Source organism: Homalodisca vitripennis, chromosome 6 (genome assembly GCF_021130785.1).
Source record: "Homalodisca vitripennis isolate AUS2020 chromosome 6, UT_GWSS_2.1, whole genome shotgun sequence".
NCBI classification, from domain to species: Eukaryota; Metazoa; Arthropoda; class Insecta; order Hemiptera; family Cicadellidae; genus Homalodisca; species Homalodisca vitripennis.
In genome coordinates, this window is record NC_060212.1 from 161,150,566 (window position 1) to 161,168,688 (window position 18,123).

The 18,123-nt window shown below is 31.2% G+C and overlaps 1 protein-coding gene across 4 annotated transcripts in view; it reads right to left on the reverse strand.

Moving 5' to 3' along the window:
- The window catches only part of LOC124365108 (rho guanine nucleotide exchange factor 7), a 120,491-nt gene that overhangs the window by 21,299 nt on the left and 81,069 nt on the right, over positions 1-18,123 (reverse strand). Inside the window, exon 13 of one of the 4 annotated variants that reach the window (XM_046821052.1) lies at positions 676-9,109. The exons of the other annotated variants lie outside the window; for them this stretch is intronic. Coding sequence (XP_046677008.1) covers positions 9,039-9,109 — 71 coding nt within the window. The 3' untranslated portion in view covers positions 676-9,038. Of the gene's footprint in view, positions 1-675; positions 9,110-18,123 lie in introns of those variants that run through there. 4 annotated transcript variants of the gene reach the window in all.

Below are 18,123 nucleotides of genomic sequence, written 5' to 3' on the forward strand. Positions count from 1 at the left end.
AGAGGCGGTCAAAATTTAAAACATTTGATAGTACTCTCCCTTCTTGGTCTTTGACTTATTCCTCCAAACTTTGCTCACCCTTCATTTTATTGTTTTAAAATTAGTAAGTCTCAGGGTACTGACTTTTCTGTAAGTATACGCATATTATACCTAAGTCCATTATTTTATTGTAATTTGGCCTGTCTGGAACGTTAGACTGAAGAAAGAAAAATATTATACATTTATGTTCTGGTTGTCAATGAACAAGTTATTCTAAAAACGTTCATTATATATACTTTTAATACTTTTACAACAGGTTATATGAATGACTTCAAATAGAAACAAAGTTGAGCACTAAATTAAAGTAAAGAGTTACCATCCTTCATATTATCAAATTTTTTCAAATGAACAGTTATATATAATCTGCAGAAAAATAGACCAAACACCTATTGGTACTTTGTTGCTGATATAAAATTGCTAGAGATGTTTAAATAATCCATTTTTATCATCAAAAAGACTGGACTCTTAATCAGACCTAAAATTATAGTAGCTACTATAGCAACTTAAACTCCTCACTCCACTTTTTTCTGAACCTTGGAAAAACCTTTGTTTTGAGATCACAAAGACAAAAAGAGACCAAGAAGAATTCAAGTTCTCCTTTAATTATATTCAAAGGATTACAAAACACCACTACAATAAGCATATAAAATATTATTTATTTTACACAATATATATATTTCATATTTAGGTAACACATTATCACACAACGAATAACTTAACAAGTAAGTAATATAGTCTTTTATGAATTACTACTATAACATTTTGATATAAAACAAAGATGAAACATAACATGTCCTATACAATAATACAAAGAAATATAATTTAAATGGGCTGTGTACCATTTCAACGATATGTACAATTTGGAATCTGGATGCTGCTAAAAAAAACTGAGATTCTTAACCCTTTGAGTGCTGTTGCCCACTCTAGGCCTTCTGGGATATGTTGTCTGAGTAGTGAGGAGTCCACTCTGGGCTCATAGAGATCTGTCATGGGTGTCACAGTATCCGATCTGCCACGATTAATTTCAGTTGAGTTCTAATTATGCAATCAGTGCTCTTGTTTTGTATGTGTTGTAGATTGTGCTAGTGTGCCTATTGTTTTATGAAGTAACTGTCATGTAAAATAAATCTAAAGATGGCCAAGCTAAATTAAGAGGGAGATGGTGAGAGCTATGGTGGTGGCTTGTAGTGCAATATGGGGGCAGTAATAACCAAAACAACAGTATTTTTTAATGAGTATGTATAATTAATTTCATCCTTAAGACAAATGTTTCAAAATATCAAATCAAAATTTTTGTCCGATTTTAGTTTGATTTGAAGGGTCTTTAAAAAAGATTTTGCCACAATGATGTTGCTTACATGAAATTTTTAAGCCGTTAAATATTTTGCTTTTTAACAATGATCTTACTTATTGCTGTAAAATAAGTTGATTTAGATATTCAATAAAACCAAAATGATTTTGATTTCTAGAAATCAGTCCTCTAATAATTAGAAGTATTGTAGTTATTTGTTTATAACTAGAAATTCAGCTGCTGTTCTGATCAGCTGACTCGGATGTCCACCAGTTTCTCACATTATAATTTTTTTAATGAGCATGGCACTCATAGTACTTTAATGTATTAAAATTGTGATATTTAGCATTTTTATCACTGTATGAATACCAAGTATATACTATATCAACAGTTTCAATGCAAATATTTGGTCAACATGAGACATGTCAATACCGTTATTACTGGTGATGCCAAGGTGTCATCATAGCATTTTTTACATAAATAATTATTTATTTATACAATCAATTATGATAATAAATTAATTCAATCAACTAAACAACGTAGTTTTGGATTTCAGGTGGAAACCCTAATTAACATTATTATAATACATTATTTTATTTGATATAAAATCCTACATTTTCAAGATGTGATCTCTTTGGCACTCAAAAGATTAATATTGGTTTTAAGCAAAATAAATAAAAATCCAATCCTATATTCAATACTGTAATAATAATAACAAGTTATGTGTAATTGTGAATGCCACACCAGGTGTCACATAATAGGCTTCACTGAGATTGTATGCGAACAGACAGGTAGATAAGCAATCGTTCAGACAGTCAAAATTAACATCCCTCCAGCAGAAAAAAAAACTGTTTTGACAAATAATACTTTGCCAGAGCAAGGAGAATAATTATAATATTAATTAATTTAATACTTTAGAGGTCTGAGACTCCACTACAGCCATATAAAACAACAAGATAAGTGTACAATATATGATCACTAAATAATTAATGACTACAGTGTAACATCACTTGAACATACCTTCATTCAATATTTGGCTTAAGTGTTTCAGTTTCTGACAACGCTTCTGCCAGTAACTGCACATTTAAAACCACAAAAACTTATACTTTTTTAACATTGGTTTAAACAATAAAGCAATAAATGTTATGAGTTTCGAATCCAATATACTTTGTTTTGGAAAGAAAGGACTAGCAATTAAATTTTATACAAAGACTGCATAACAAATTTAAATAACTTAATAATGTCAATCCATAAAGTGTTTTCTTACATCTTCTTATAACCATTATTTAATTTTGACAAGGTATTAGCTCCAAATAACTTTTTATACCGTAAGAAAAGTTCACATACTTTTCATGTCTTTCTTTAACAAAAATTTTGCTTTCTCCTTCTATTATCAAAATTTGCCATAAAAGAAAGTAAAACTCAAACACAGTTGTTTTTATTGTTTGTTTTTATAGCATAATGTATCATTTTAAATATTTTTACCTCTTCAAATAACTTGGCTTTTATTGCAAACGCTTTTAAAATTTGTATAAATTCCTAAATATCATATTAAATTACATTTAGTTAACATTGTAAACCATTTAAAATAAGGCAACTATGCTCTTTATTTAAAAAAAAGCATAAATATGTATTACCACTTTAATTTAATTAATGCTATTGTAATAAAGTTGCAATATATAAACGTAAAATATTTCTCCATCATAACAATTACTCTAACTCCATTACAAAAATAATATAATATATTTTTATAGCAATCAACAGTAATATAAAAAAACTAATGCTAGTAATAAATTTATGGAACATAAAAAAATACTTCCCTGAATATGTTAAACAACTCAACAGAAACTTTTTGACATTTAAAAATTTACATTACTTACACATTTAAAAGTATGTTATAATTGTCACACTGTATTAATTCTGTATGGTTTGAGAAAACTTAGGTGTATAATGAATGACAGATTTAATACAAAGTTTTAACAATATTATGTTATTATAAAAATGGCAACTTTACTAAGGCACTTTATATTTTGGCACCATTAATAAAGAGGCACATACTAAAGAAATATAATGAAAAAAATAATATGGGTAACTTATATTAAACATATTAACAACTCCTCTCCTGACTACAGTTATTCTTAAAAATATAAACTAATAGATCCAATATAGATTTTATTAAATTAATAATAATCCACTTAACATTTCTACTAAACTAGAAAATAACAAATAATTAGATAAATATTTTCATAGTTACTATAGGTTATCCATTGAGTAGCACAATGTACTGTATATGTAAATTAGTTATCTGTAGCTTACAATCATTTCAAAATAATATTTTAAGAGGTAGATCATTAAATGTTACTTTTTCAATCTTTAAAGGCATGTGTAAAAGACATATCTTTTTTTACTACGCCTATGAGTTTTCTGGTTCACAACATTTTAAATACAAAATTGAAATTTTGAGATATTTTGGCCTTGCTGTGGAAAGTCATCTTCAGTCAAATTATGTTAAGGGGGCTTGCAACTGAAAAAGGTGAGTCTTTGTACTAATAGTAAAGTTTTAAAACATTTTTCCTTGGAGTAGTACATAATAAAAAAATATAATTTTTATTATACAACAAAAATTTAAAAACTGTTTTTTTATGATTTTGAAAAAGTAGAAAGCGTCATTAGATTTTGGTTGTTGTTGGAGAAGTTAATAATATTTCTTTAAGGCAATACTGTCAACTACAAATTAAGTTCTGATTACACTGGTGCAACTAAATCTCATTTAACATTCACTTTTTTAAATTAAATATTTTACAAATAACTGTTTCATAAACAATGTGGGAAAAATATTAAATTTAGTCTAAAAAAATAAAATTCTCACTTTTCAGGACAAGGCAATTGAATGAAAAAGTGCACTTCAATGTTGATATAGTGAACAAATTATAAAATCTAGGTAAATAAAGATATATATGTTTATATTTTATACAAGTGTTTACCTATTTATTTATATTACCCATGTGTTTTACATAAAGTTAGCATATTGTAGCATAAAATTATAGGCCTGCAAAAATAGTAAATACTATATCTATATTGTGACAAACGCCAAACTCAAAAAAATCTGTTATTTGTTTTTTTCAGGTGAAATTATTTAAATTGACCAACTCCATAGGTTTTCTTAGGTTTACTTTTCGTTATGTCAACTCCTTTTTGTGGGTCTAAGAAAACCTTAGTTTACTCTGGTCATACAGAGCTTTAAAAATTTTTTTATGTAATGTTGACTCGTTTTTTATCTCAATAGAATTGTATAAAAAAATATCTTTTGTTATATATACGTCAGGAATGAACTACTTCTATTGCAAGTTTCTTGTTTATTAGGACCAATAGAAAAACAATACAAGAAATAGTTTTCCAAATTTGATGTTTTTTTCATCTAACAACAATTATATTTCAACAACAATTTGATGCAGAGCAAACCAGAAAACTGGAAGTCAATCAAAATTACATGTGGCAGAGTTCAGAGTACTAACTACTGATTAGTTACAGCTTGACTGTGGCTTCGTATGGCTGCTATAACTAATTTTCTTGAAAGAACAATAATTCCCCTTGTAATTTTATACGGTTTTTGCAAACAGAAAGCTGTTAACACAGCATAATGGGTCTTGAAAGACTCCTTTCATTGGCTACAGTTTTGGGCTTGAGATAGAAAGTCATACATCAACAGCAAGTTACTGGATCACCCAAAGCAATCAAGATTTCTATAAATGGTTGGTAACAATTTATAATGTGCTTAACAGGAGCCTAATTTATTTCCTTGAGGGTGCAAAATTTTAGTGGTCTGTGAAATTAAAAACAAACAGGACATCAAATTTAATACAAAAAGGTGGTCAGGGAGTTAACAAGTATGAAAAAGGGGTTCAATATTTGTCAAGGCTCATAAAATATGCTTGGTACCAACATATAAAACTGTCAATTTCTGAGAAACGTTTTTATTTCCACTACCTTCTTATGAGAACAAGCTATGATGAATTAACTGCAATTTTAAAGTCTTAAAAATTTATCCAGGGTCTCACACTTTGTGAATGTACATTACAGAGATTGTTATGTGAGGTTGTAGACTAGTCAAGCTGTAAGAGATCAACATAGGATGAGCGGTATTGATAAGTGTGACAAATTATGCTATGCTAATTGGTGCCTCATAAACACTGCAAATGTTACCTTGACATGCCACAAGAAATTGAAAAAATAACACATTTAATATCAGGAGATTTTATATTAAGTCATGTTATATGAACATTTTCTTAAAATTTGTGTTATTTCTTATCCTCGCACTATTTCCTGAGAGCTTCAAGTACAAATGAACGACGAGGACTAACAGTCCACCCTAGTGAACTTGGGAGGACAATTGAAATTAGCACAGGGAGAATGTAAATTTCTTATTTTCTTTATATAAGGGTATTATTGGCAACCAATGGTTTAAGTGGAATGGTTGCAGACAAAATTCTACTCAATTGTTTTAACCTTTACAAACAGTATTCTGAAGTTGTTTTGATTTATACAAGAACTACTTTCACTAACTAGACTTCATTGCTTTCCCCCATGGTAATTTACATGTAACTATTTTAATGCATTTTTTTCTGTAATGCTTTTAGTTAAGACTTAAAACTAAAGGTTTTAAAAATTATGGTCAAGACAAGGTGTATTAAAATATACCCCATTTATAACTGTGTAAGGATCTTATCCTGCAAAACACGGAAATGTGTTGATAGAATAGGAGTTGGAAAGTACTGAAGGTTAACACAAGAATTTAAACCTTCATTGTCTATATTTCAGACTCAAAGTTAGATGTCATAGACAGTATTCCAAAAACCCAGATACCCAATGTTTGCTAAATTGAGAGTTAACGCTAAAATTAGCAGTCAATTTATTTTATATTCAGAAAATGTTTTTTGGTGTTACATAAGGTCACAACAAATATGTGCAACTGGAATTATTATCATTAGAATGTATTGCATTTTTAGAAAGGGTAAAGAGCAATAGTAATTTTGGTTATATAGATTTACAATAGTCATTAAAGAAAACCTTACAAGACCATTACAAATATTTTAACACTTTGGAAAGGCTATATTTAAACAATTTTTACGTTCTGGAATTTAGAAAATCCAAGATAGCTAAAATATTATCTATGTTTTTCTTAAGTATGAACAGGTCTGTACAAATATGTAAAACAATATTTAATGATGCGCCTGAATGTAAAGATAGAACATGCCTAAAGATAGGCACTTTACATAGTTTAGCAAGAATAGTAATTAACACATAAGTATTATGTACAATTACATAATGTAGGATTTTTACTATTTAGATTTACCAATTGTACCTATCCTGAATCTTGTGTTTTGTTAACTACTGATTATTTTTACAAAGGTACATAATGTCAATGACAAAATCTGACATTTTGAACACTATATATAAACAATAGTTACTGTAATATATAAGTTTATAATAATATCAATTTATTTAGCCAAAACAAAGGTTGGGGGGTATCCAATGATATACAAAGCATGCATACAATGCATGTGTATTCTTTTTTCATAATATTAGAAACTAAACTTGCCAATAATAAACCTCTTCTATCATTGATGGAAGTAATACTCTGAGTTCCATATGAGTATAGACATATAGTGAGAGTATTTAGTTATTGTCACCTGGAACTGAGAATGTTATTGAGCACTAATAAGTTAATGTTGGCAGTCTTATCTCTCTGTTACCTTTGTCATCAATGGGGTCAAACTAGAGTACTGTCTACTGATTATCCAATTTATCGGTTTGTTACTGGTATGGCAATCGATTATTTATAGTTTATAGTTGTAGCGTTGTTTATTCATGAAACTGTTAAGGAGGTGCTCTATTACTAGTGTGAAAGGCGTGCCTGTAGACTGTCCGAAGATTATTTATAACTGCCCCATACTGAAAGTTGTTTAAACTTTATTACCAATAAATCTTGTAAAACATGAACCAAAATTTCTTGGTTTTCAAGTTTCCAAAAACTTTTACTTTTGAGTAATCCATTATAAAATTTAGAAAGATCATAATGTTGATCTTGAGAAATTTGGATAGGGCTTTATGTAATTTAGCAGTAGATTCTTCAGAAAAGATAAATATTAGTTTACAGATTCCAATGCAAAATCGCTTCCTGAAGACAAAAATGATCACGCCTGTAATCAATTATTATTGTTAATTATTCTGAACAATTTATAATACATAGCCTTTCTCAACTGCCTGTATGTTAGACTACTTTTTCTACTTAATAATTGCATAACTAAAACAATAGATCAGGCAGTTTCTATATCTAAATGCACTGTACCCTTTATTGTCCACTGTTCATATTTCTATTGCAAAGTTATTAATTACATTACTAAAAAATAGATAAAACAGGTTCTTTATCTATATGTACTAACAATTATGTGTCTATGTGCACCATGCCCTTTCTTTATTGTCAATATATCAGTGATTTATTTAAAAATAAATAATTTACATAACAAATATTTAGTTTACTCAGAACAAAAAATTAAATATTTCTATTGGCTGCAAATTACATTGATTTTATAACATTGATCTACAATTTCAAGATAATAAAACCAAATAAAAACTCTAAAGATATAAAAATTATTCTTTCAAGCTCACGACGAAGGCTAACTTCCAAACTTTTATATGCCTTTAAATATTTCAATAATAATGGCAAATAGCCATATCTACTTAAAAGTATGTAAGCTTTACAATAATTAAGCACAAAAAATTGTTTTAATCTACTTTTTCAATTTTTTTGATGTACTCAGGGCACCTAATAAATTAAGCAATAGTACACCATGATGGGGTATATGATAGTCTGAGGTGTTTCTTCAAGTGTGGGCTCATATTTCAAAAACCTCCAAGACAGGCAAACAATAAAAACTCAACAAGCAAATTCATAACAAAGTGTACCCCATCAAACGCATGACGCATTTACGAAAGCCTGGTGTGTATTCGATGTGTACACAACAGTTATGAAAGGTTGCATGTACCTGATGGGATATATGTTGTCATGTTAAAACAAAGGTATTTCATTCCATATTTACTTTAAAACAATAATAAGTGTCGATAATACTGAATGTTTATATGTAATCTTTTTAAAGTGTTAATGTGAAATTTGTGTTCTGTAACAGTAACAATTAATTGTTTGATATTTTCCATCTAACAAATTGTATACTAACGATTTTCCCTATGACAGTAAAATTCGATACAATAAACATATTTCTACTGATATGTTTAGTTCTTATAAAATTTACATTACAATATTTATGTGATCGGTTTTATAATAAGAAAAAATTTTAAAATGTACTAACCCAAGCATTGTTTTTATTAAATTTTAATAAAAAACTTTTATGTTATATTATTTTTAAATTACTGATTTCAAATTTTTAACAATTTTTTAACAGCAGGGAGTTATTTAACGGCTGTTTCTTGCAAAATGCATCTTTGGAGTAACAAATATCATTATGATGAAGTAAAAATAGTGTTTTACAATTTTTACGATTATGTAAAACAGACTGTTTACAGCCACCAAAACTTAACGCATGGGAGAAAGTTCTATCTGAAAGTAGTTACTACTACGTACAGTTGTAAGCGCCTACTGTCTAGTACAGAGTACAGCGGAGGCAAGACAATAAAGCGGAAGACAAGAGTATCACTCCATGAACCAGGTCTGCACACGATGCATGGAGTTGAAGAGGTGCGGAGGCGATACAGGGTTCAGCACTGACAACACAGCACAGTCAGTCTACACACTTTACACTTTGTACTTTAGTACTAACTCTTCATATTTACCATCATACTGTAGCTTATCATTTATCAATTTTTAAGTTTGATATAACCCATTACTTTTATTTTTTTAAACTAGAATGTTTATGATTTACTTATTTTTAAATTATTATTTATGCATTTTATTTGACAAAATAAAACAATACATGTTTAAAGTGCCACCTCTTAAGTATGTGAAAAATTGTTTTCAATAATTGTTTATTAAGTAAGACAAACAGTGAGAGTAAGAGAGAGGGGTGTATGGGAAGAAGTTGCAAATACAGGGTTGAATAAAACCTAGCAGTTGCTATGTCAAAGGATTTTTTAAGAAATTCCATCGTTTCAAGTAAATAAAACAGTAGCATTTCCTAAGGGCTGGGAGTATTTAGGATTATCTACAAACCAAGCAGTTGCTTATAACCGAGTGAATAACGAATGTCCTAGTCCTAAAGCTAAAATTGATAGGTTTCTGTTAAGCCACTTCCTGGACAGGCTAACTTGTAGTTTGTTTGACATCAGCCAAGGCAGAGTTTATGCAAGTTTGAGAACATCAACAGTATAGTGCTTGACAAGAGTTATGTACTGATGGCGAGAGAAAAGAAGAGACCTGGATTCTGGCCTATCTGAAATTTGCAGGCGCTACTACTAGTATGTTGCCGCGCCTTGTTTCGTAATTCCATTATTGTTTCACTGTTCCATTGCTATGATAAACAATTCGCAGGGTTGGCTGTGGGGCGAAGCGCCTGAAATTACCGCGCGGCAACACACTAATACACAGCTGTGCGCCGGCACGGGCCAGGTCTCTTCTTTTCTCTCGCCACCAGTACAGTACATGTCAGGAACAGTTCAGATTTGAGATTCTTTAACAACCACGAGTTCTTTAACGAAACTGACAGTCATGGTGGAGGACAATGAAACAAATTGAAATTTTCGTGTGTTTTGTATCCATTTCTGGTTTTAACTGGAATCTGGTTTATCTGCTGTCAAGTTTGGACCCGGCCTACAGCACACAAAACAGTAAGATTTTTTTATGGATAAAATTATTGATACAGCTAAAATTTTATACATTTTCCATTAATAGTTAAAGAAATAAATGGAGCAAAAATGTTATTGCAAATTTTTATTTGCAAACTGTGGTAAGTGTGCTACAATGTACAAATCAAAAAACCCAGTCTGCATGGGGGATGACTATGAAAATGAAAAAGGGCATATTAGAGTTAATTTATAGAATGCATGTGACACCTTAAAAGATTAACTAGTGTTAGTGCAGAGTAGCTAACATTAAACATAGCTGTTGCTTCACCTATCAAGTGATATACAAGTAACACATACACTACATCTCCCCCTTGTTAGAGATACGGAAATGAGTGTTGTGAGGACCGCATCAGTTGCTTCACCTAACAAGTGATATACAAGTAACACATACACTATATCTCCCCCTTGTTAGAAATATGGAAATGGGTGTTGTGAGGACCATATCAGTTGCTCCACCTAACAAGTGATATACAAGTAACACATACACTATATCTCCCCCTTGTTAGAAATATGGAAATGGGTGTTGTGAGGACCATATCAGTTGCTCCACCTAGCAAGTGATATACAAGTAACACATACACTATATCTCCCCCTTGTTAGAAATATGGAAATGGGTGTTGTGAGGACCATATCAGTTGCTCCACCTAGCAAGTGATATACAAGTAACACATACACTATATCTCCCCCTTGTTAGAAATATGGAAATGGGTGTTGTGAGGACCATATCAGTTGCTCCACCTAGCAAGTGATATACAAGTAACACATACACTATATCTCCCCCTTGTTAGAAATATGGAAATGGGTGTTGTGAGGACCATATCAGTTGCTCCACCTAGCAAGTGATATACAAGTAACACATACACTATATCTCCCCCTTGTTAGAAATATGGAAATGGGTGTTGTGAGGACCATATCAGTTGCTCCACCTAGCAAGTGATATACAAGTAACACATACACTATATCTCCCCCTTGTTAGAAATATGGAAATGGGTGTTGTGAGGACCATATCAGTTGCTCCACCTAGCAAGTGATATACAAGTAACACATACACTATATCTCCCCCTTGTTAGAAATATGGAAATGGGTGTTGTGAGGACCATATCAGTTGCTCCACCTAGCAAGTGATATACAAGTAACACATACACTATATCTCCCCCTTGTTAGAAATATGGAAATGGGTGTTGTGAGGACCATATCAGTTGCTTCCACCTAGCAAGTGATATACAAGTAACACATACACTATATCTCCCCCTTGTTAGAAATATGGAAATGGGTGTTGTGAGGACCATATCAGTTGCTCCACCTAGCAAGTGATATACAAGTAACACATACACTATATCTCCCCCTTGTTAGAAATATGGAAATGGGTGTTGTGAGGACCATATCAGTTGCTCCACCTAGCAAGTGATATACAAGTAACACATACACTATATCTCCCCCTTGTTAGAAATATGGAAATGGGTGTTGTGAGGACCATATCAGTTGCTCCACCTAGCAAGTGATATACAAGTAACACATACACTATATCTCCCCCTTGTTAGAAATATGGAAATGGGTGTTGTGAGGACCATATCAGTTGCTCCACCTAGCAAGTGATATACAAGTAACACATACACTATATCTCCCCCTTGTTAGAAATATGGAAATGGGTGTTGTGAGGACCATATCAGTTGCTCCACCTAGCAAGTGATATACAAGTAACACATACACTATATCTCCCCCTTGTTAGAAATATGGAAATGGGTGTTGTGAGGACCATATCAGTTGCTCCACCTAGCAAGTGATATACAAGTAACACATACACTATATCTCCCCCTTGTTAGAAATATGGAAATGGGTGTTGTGAGGACCATATCAGTTGCTCCACCTAGCAAGTGATATACAAGTAACACATACACTATATCTCCCCCTTGTTAGAAATATGGAAATGGGTGTTGTGAGGACCATATCAGTTGCTCCACCTAGCAAGTGATATACAAGTAACACATACACTATATCTCCCCCTTGTTAGAAATATGGAAATGGGTGTTGTGAGGACCATATCAGTTGCTCCACCTAGCAAGTGATATACAAGTAACACATACACTATATCTCCCCCTTGTTAGAAATATGGAAATGGGTGTTGTGAGGACCATATCAGTTGCTCCACCTAGCAAGTGATATACAAGTAACACATACACTATATCTCCCCCTTGTTAGAAATATGGAAATGGGTGTTGTGAGGACCATATCAGTTGCTCCACCTAGCAAGTGATATACAAGTAACACATACACTACATCTCCCCCTTGTTAGAGATACAGAAATGGGTGTTGTGAGGACCATATCAGTTCCTTCACCTAGCAAGTGATATACAAGTAACATACACTTCATCTCCCCCTTGTTAGAGATACAGAAATGGGTGTTGTGAGGACCGTATCAGTTCCTTCACCTAGCAAGTGATATACAAGTAACATACACTTCATCTCCCCCTTGTTAGAGATACAGAAATGGGTGTTGTGAGGACCGTATCAGTTGCTTCACCCAGCAAGTGATATACAAGTAACACATACACTTCATCTCCCCCTTGTTAGAGATACAGAAATGGGTGTTGTGAGGACCGTATCAGTTGCTTCACCCAGCAAGTGATATACACGTAACACATACACTATATCTCCCCCTTGTTAGACATACAGAAATGGGTGTTGTGAGGACCGTATCAGTTGCTTCAGTTTACCAAAATATGTCTTACAATCGGCTAGATGTTTCTACCCGAATCTAGTGTTTCTTTTATTCACTCCGTTTTGAGCATGGACTAAGGACTACGTTTTATTCACTTTACCCAAAGTTTTGTATAGCTGTAAAATAACTATTCAAAGAACTGAAAAGCAGCTTAAAATTTAATTAGCAATTAAAGCAGTGTTTCTCTGGCGAAAAAAGCATTAAAACTAGGCCAACATTGATAAAAGCCACAAAGCAATGAAAATTGAGAAGAATCTTGAGATTATATTTAAGGAAGCCCAATTGATACTGCTAAAATTAAAAATACTGTATGTAGTATTATACCTTTTAACATCTTTTGCCATAACTGTAAAAGTTATAGACATTTAAATAGATGATTATTTAAGGATGCTGTTGTGGATGCTGTGGTTATTTCTTTCTTCAAAAATACAAAAAATTCGTAACTGCACTGTTCCTTTAATAATGCAGCAAATAAAATTTATTTATGTAACTCAACTAAACAATAATACAGTTTATTAACCCTAGAGCTGGTATGAAACGAATTTTCGTCACCAAAGGCCCGTCCGATTTGGCAACGACGAATATTCGTCGCCAAAGTAGACATGTACAGTTATTGAAATTGTAGGCAATTAAAGTCATATAAATGATTTTTATTTTATATATTCTGGAAGAGCAATAACTATAGTATCGATTTACTGTTCGTACTTCGATTATTGTCTTCTTTGTTTACCGTAAAACATTGTTTTTTTTTTGGACAGCTGACGTGAACGTAGTACGGGTCAACCACATTGTTGTGAAACTGTAAACAAGTGCCGGGTTTTGTGTTTGAGGTTAGGAATCCAATAGTATTTGGTGAATTGTTATTATTGTTTTTTTAGCTTTCTTAGGTTATAGTTTTAGTTGTTCAGAATGGGTGAATACTTTAGAGACCGATCAAATGATCTTAGAGAGCTCGCAGGGCGGGATCTAGTGACGCTGAGTGCAAAATGAAACTTTGTATATATTGTACATATGTAAATAAGGTAAGATTAAAATTTATTATTTTATTTTATTTTTGTTTTAACTGTCATACTTATATAAGTATAAATGCAGTCAAGAGATTATGTTTACCCACGAACAATAATATTTATTTAGATATGTACGCATTTTTGAAAATAAGTAAATATGGGTGCATTTTCATACAAAGCCCAGTAACACATACGTTTTGAGGTAAAAATTAAAATAATTATATATTTTTGGAATCAGGACAAAATTTTGAATAAGTTATCCATTTACGGTTTTGATGTAAAGCTTATTGCTAAGCAGTTACACAACGGAATATTTACAAAAAAAATTTCCAAAAAAATTTTTCTTACATTTTGTTAAAAAAATAAAAATATGTTTCCATGGAAACAATAAGATATTGTTATTACAATGCTCTCCATATAGTTGTGAATACATTGACATATAATAGTTTATATTTTGGACTAACAGTTATGAAATGTGATACATTATAAGAAACGTCTGCAAGGCTGTTAAAATAGAGCCGCCAGTACAGAGTGACACCATTGCCAGCTCTAGGGTTAAAGAACACAATACAATGAATCGTGTCAAACTAATTTATATTGTTTACATCCTAAACACCAAAAGTTCTTGACTGACAGTAAATTTGATAACAAAAACACAGCTGATAATTTTTAACACTACAATGATATAAATATTGTTTACAATAATATAATTGACTAAAATAAGATGCTGTTTTATAGTTTAAAATATTTTTAACAAACTGCGCTTTATTACAGTAAAAGTACAGCATTATTTACAACAACGTTCTTACATGTTTTTTAGTACCTCATAGGATTTTAATACAGTAGCAATAACAAATTTTGCGGTAATAATATAAAGCAAATATGGTTGAACACAATAATTGCTATAATTTTTAATGAATATTATTTACTCACATAGAGTTTAAACATTAATTTTAATCAATCTTACCTAATTAAAAATTCCAAAACAGTGATATTGTGACTTGTTCCAAATTTTTACCTCATAATCCTTAACCCTTCGAGCGTCGGCTGACTTGTTTTAAGTCGACGTCACCTTTCTCTGAACGTCGCCGTCTTAAAATAAGACGGCGAGCACTTGCCGATCAAATTAATTCGACTGTGCTATTATTCGCGTAATATTGTTCTAAATTACATATAACGAAATCCTGTGAATTGTTCTTTACATTTAGTGGTCTTTGCATACCTCTTGGTCTGTACCAGATGCTAGTGTACGTATACCAGCTGTTATTTCGGGCGGGACGCGGCTCGCGCGATTGTTCAGTGTGTTGTTATGAATATATTATGTTATAACATTATGAATATATTCACAGAACCCTATAACCCTGTATATTTATGTGTTCATGACTAAATTTGCTATAATTTGCCTATTATGAAATTGTTGTAGAGGTAATATAACAATAACATGTGGATACTTTTATATTTAAAAAATATTAAAAAAAAATACTTTTTCCCCTTTCTCAGACTGTTGCTAAAAGAACATTGTTTTAAAGATTTTTGTTCTTATACAATCATATTCTGTGATTCTTTTCAAGAAAGATGATGTATAATACACTATATTTAAACCATTCTTAAGATTTTTTATGAATTGTGCAAAAAAAGACTGCAAAAGTTACAAAAACAGGTGGACGTTTAGGGAAATATGATGGACGCTCGGAGGGTTAAGACTGACCATACGTCCGTATTTTGTATGATCAGTTTGTACTTTTTAAGATCCAGTCCATGTCTATATCGTACAAACAAAAATATCACCAAAATGTACATACTTTTAGTATTTATCTAAAATATTTATTATTATTCTTTTAAACTAAGATTGAATTAAAAAAAACTGAAATACTTAAATAAAGAGTGAAATTTTACAGAATATTTCAATGATATTTAGTAATGTATGTAAGGCATTATTATATACTGATGAATCTGAAAAACAAAAATATTACCAAAATGTACGTACTTTTAGTATTTATCTAAAATATTTATTATTATTCTTTTAAACTAAGATTGAATTAAAAAAAACTTAAATACTTAAATAAAGAGTGAAATTTTACAGAATATTTCAATGATATTAGTAATGTATATAAGGCATTATTATATACTCATGAATCTAGTACAGAAATAAATATACTGTTTTAATATAGATTTATTTGCATTGTTTACTTCCTCTCAATCATAAAGTTAAAGGACTCATGAGATAGTTGAAATCAATCTAAAGATATACATAACATTGCGTGTTAAATCCACCCATGATAATGAATCAGAGTAGACTTAATTTACATTCACAAATTTATTTACTTGCCCAGGACCCCTTTTCTTGATATTATAAAAGCATTTTAAAAGAAAACAATTTAAATAATAAAATCAAAATTACATACTGCATTACTCATGCCCTCTAATGCTGGTATTTTCATTTTGATGACTAGAAGTAGGAGTGGACACCTTACGTTTTATATCCCAGTCGGTTTATTAGATTATTGCACATATAGCCAGAAGCTGAAATGGTCTCTCTATACATCAACATTTGTTGGTGCAATTATCAATAGATAGTTGTAAACTAGTTCTAAATTACGTCCTTTGGTCTCTCCATCTTTTAAACTAATTTGTATTTGTATTTATACTTTTTTGTTTCAAATGTTCTCAATAATAAAAGTTATTTTTCGTAACATATTGTGACTTAAATTTAAAAAATCCAAGGATTTCCTTGTTGAGATCCCAGGATTGTCATGATTAATACGTGGGTCCCGAATACCAGGATTGCAATCCCTACTTTGATATTACAACATTCATAAATGATTATATTTTAACATTTTTATTTTACTTTTTGTAATATACACAAGTTACACGATCAGCTTTTTTTATGAAATCGTTTCAGTACAGCAAAGCTCAGAAACATTTACTTATTAGAGAGTTACAATTATTTAGAAGCTTATATACGCTGGAGTTAGATTTCTTTCATCACATAACTACTCTCTCCACCATTTGTGACATAGTCTGATAAACTAGTTATAAAAGAAAACCCAATTTTTTTAACTGGTCAAACAACAAAAAGAATTAAAGATTTATTTCCAATGGCCACCACTTAACACACATAGCACTACTTAAGTTAGGTTTTGAACTCAGCTTCTGCAGTCAAAAGCGTGTATATCAATATGTAAATTACACATGAATTACTGCAAATTTTGCAATAAGCTGATAAGTAGATACAAATGTTCCATGTTACAATAAGATTACTAAATAGTTGACAAATTTCTCTAATTAACAATGCTTTTTAGGGCAGATTTTGTCTGAAGTATTACTATCACTTTTAATATCTGATAGTTAATCCAAGTTCGTCTAACACATTTCTGATTGCACTAGATCTATTTAGTTCAATCAGTTTTACAAAAAAACACAATATAAAACAATAATAGTAAACTAAAATAAAAAAGATATGATGTAAACAAAGACGAAATGACAACAACTGATCAGCAAGACTTGGAAAAAAGGTACACTTAGAAACAGCTGTCATATAGTGGCAGTCTTTGAACAAGAATGTACTCAATAGGGTTCTGTATTTCTTGTAGTTTAATACTACATAATATTCTGTCATTTACAGCCACTAGAGTGTTTTGAGGAGATCGCGTACCTGACATCTCGCTGTGCTGTGGAGGGATAAACAAGAAACTATTGAACAAGAATGTACTCAATAGGGTTCTGTATTTCTTGTAGTTTAATACTACATAATATTCTGTAATTTACAGCCACTAGCGTGTTTTGAGGAGATCGCGTACCTGACATCTCGCTGTGCTGTGGAGGGATAAACAAGAAACTATTGAACAAGAATGTACTCAATAGGGTTCTGTATTTCTTGTAGTTTAATACTACATAATATTCTGTAATTTACAGCCACTAGCGTGTTTTGAGGAGATCGCGTACCTGACATCTCGCTGTGCTGTGGAGGGATAAACAAGAAACTATTGAACAAGAATGTACTCAATAGGGTTCTGTATTTCTTGTAGTTTAATACTACATAATATTCTGTAATTTACAGCCACTAGCGTGTTTTGAGGAGATCGCGTACCTGACATCTCGCTGTGCTGTGGAGGGATAAACAAGAAACTATTGAACAAGAATGTACTCAATAGGGTTCTGTATTTCTTGTAGTTTAATACTACATAATATTCTGTAATTTACAGCCACTA